At 43.9% G+C, this 1,632-nt stretch overlaps 1 protein-coding gene across 1 annotated transcript in view; it reads right to left on the bottom strand.

Moving 5' to 3' along the window:
• ATP13A4 (ATPase 13A4) overlaps positions 1–1,632 on the bottom strand; it is a 153,026-nt gene that overhangs the window by 106,489 nt on the left and 44,905 nt on the right. Inside the window, exon 2 of the mRNA XM_045287532.1 lies at positions 58–231. Within this exon, the coding sequence (XP_045143467.1) occupies positions 58–231 (174 nt within the window). The remainder of the gene's footprint in view (positions 1–57; positions 232–1,632) is intronic.

The raw sequence follows: 1,632 nt of genomic DNA, 5'->3' as shown, positions 1-1,632 counted from the left end.
AACAGAATGTTCTGGCAAAAAGAGACCTGCCAGGTGTAGAGGCAGGGGCACACTTACTGTTGACCTCAGCAGCACAACATCTGCGTCTTGCAAGGAGCACGGGACACAATGTGCCCTTACGTGCCACGCCGGTCTCCAGTAGAACACCAGGGGGAGGAGTCCAAGGGAGAAGATGGATCCAGCGAGGCAGAGAGCTTTCCGGCAGCCTTGAGTCCGATAGCCAAAGATCTCCTGGGATAGAATCAAAATTAGCAAACATGCTGGTTAGTACAATAAACAATACCTGAGAAACGATTGGTTTTACTGATAAAACCGAGGGAGTATAAAACTGAGGAAGGAGGAGAAGAGTGAAGTGAGTGGGTCAGAGAGTGGAGGAGGAATCCTGCCCACTCCCTCCTCCCAAAGTAAGACATTATCTCAACCACCCAAATGTAATATTACTAGGTGACATGGACTGAAATGTACCCCACAACAAGAAAAATGTGAAATTCCTACTCCCGGAATATGATCCTGTCTGGAAAATAAAGGTTTTCCTTGTTATATTAATGATGCCCTACAAGAAGAGGGTGCATCCTAAACCTGATTACTTCCGAGTGTGTCTTATGAAAAGAGCAGAGAAGACCACAGAAACACGCACTAAGAGGAGAGACACCTTGTGAAGACTTATATACAAGCAGAGGAATATCAAGGATCGCTGGCAAACACCAGACACTGGCAAAGAGGCTTACAAGAAATAACCAACCTGGCTGAGTTCCTTATCAGAATGTTTATCCTCCAGGTGTGAAAACATATTACAGTGCCACTGGGTCACTAACACTGTGGGATACTCCGTTTCTATACTTCTGAGTGTCCAGCTAGCCGGTGTCACCTGTGTCCATCTATTTCTCTCCCTGACCCATCCATTAAATAATATTACTACTATTTTAGGAATGATGAGATTGCGCTCAGAAACGCTGAATGAGCTGACCTAGAAGCCATCACTAGGAAGTCCTCTACTAAAAGTCAAACCTAGATCTGTCCCCCTCCCAGCCTTGAATTTGATGGACAGATTTTCATAGACCTCACAGCAAGCTATGAGACAGTAGGTGTCGATGAAGGTAACAAGCGATGATGCCTTTGGTTGGGACCCGTGGCCACGTGGGCAGTAGAAACTAGATTCCGATCTTGAGTCCAGAGTCAAGATTTGGCTAAAGATTTGACCACAGGAGGATTGGAAATGAAATGATGAAAAAATAAATGAAATCTCTGGAGGAAGTTTGGGTAAAGGCATGCGTTTCTCCTCTTCTCTGTGTTTGATTAGATGAAGAAAGTTACGCCCGGGAGAAAAAGCAGAGCCTGGTTTACTTCAACTCATTGACTGAGCACCTGCTATGTGCTGTGAGGGGATATGAGGCCCGGGAGAATATAAATAGGGACATGATCTGGTTCCTATCAAAAGTGAATTTATTATTTGGACCGTCTTTCTCCCAAGCAAAGTCTGGGACAGAATGGAAAGCCACCTCTGAAATGTATGTGCTAACTCTCATGACCCTCACAACAATAGGCATATTTCAAACTCTTTTAATAATGAATAAGATGCCTAATATGGAGAATTAGTAGAGTATATTCGTTAAAAGCACAATCTTTTTTTTT

Source organism: Echinops telfairi, unplaced genomic scaffold (genome assembly GCF_000313985.2).
Source record: "Echinops telfairi isolate 266 unplaced genomic scaffold, ASM31398v2 ScPeMD7_17;HRSCAF=63, whole genome shotgun sequence".
In the NCBI taxonomy this organism is placed as follows: domain Eukaryota; kingdom Metazoa; phylum Chordata; class Mammalia; order Afrosoricida; family Tenrecidae; genus Echinops; species Echinops telfairi.
This window is presented reverse-complemented; position numbering and strand designations above follow the sequence as displayed.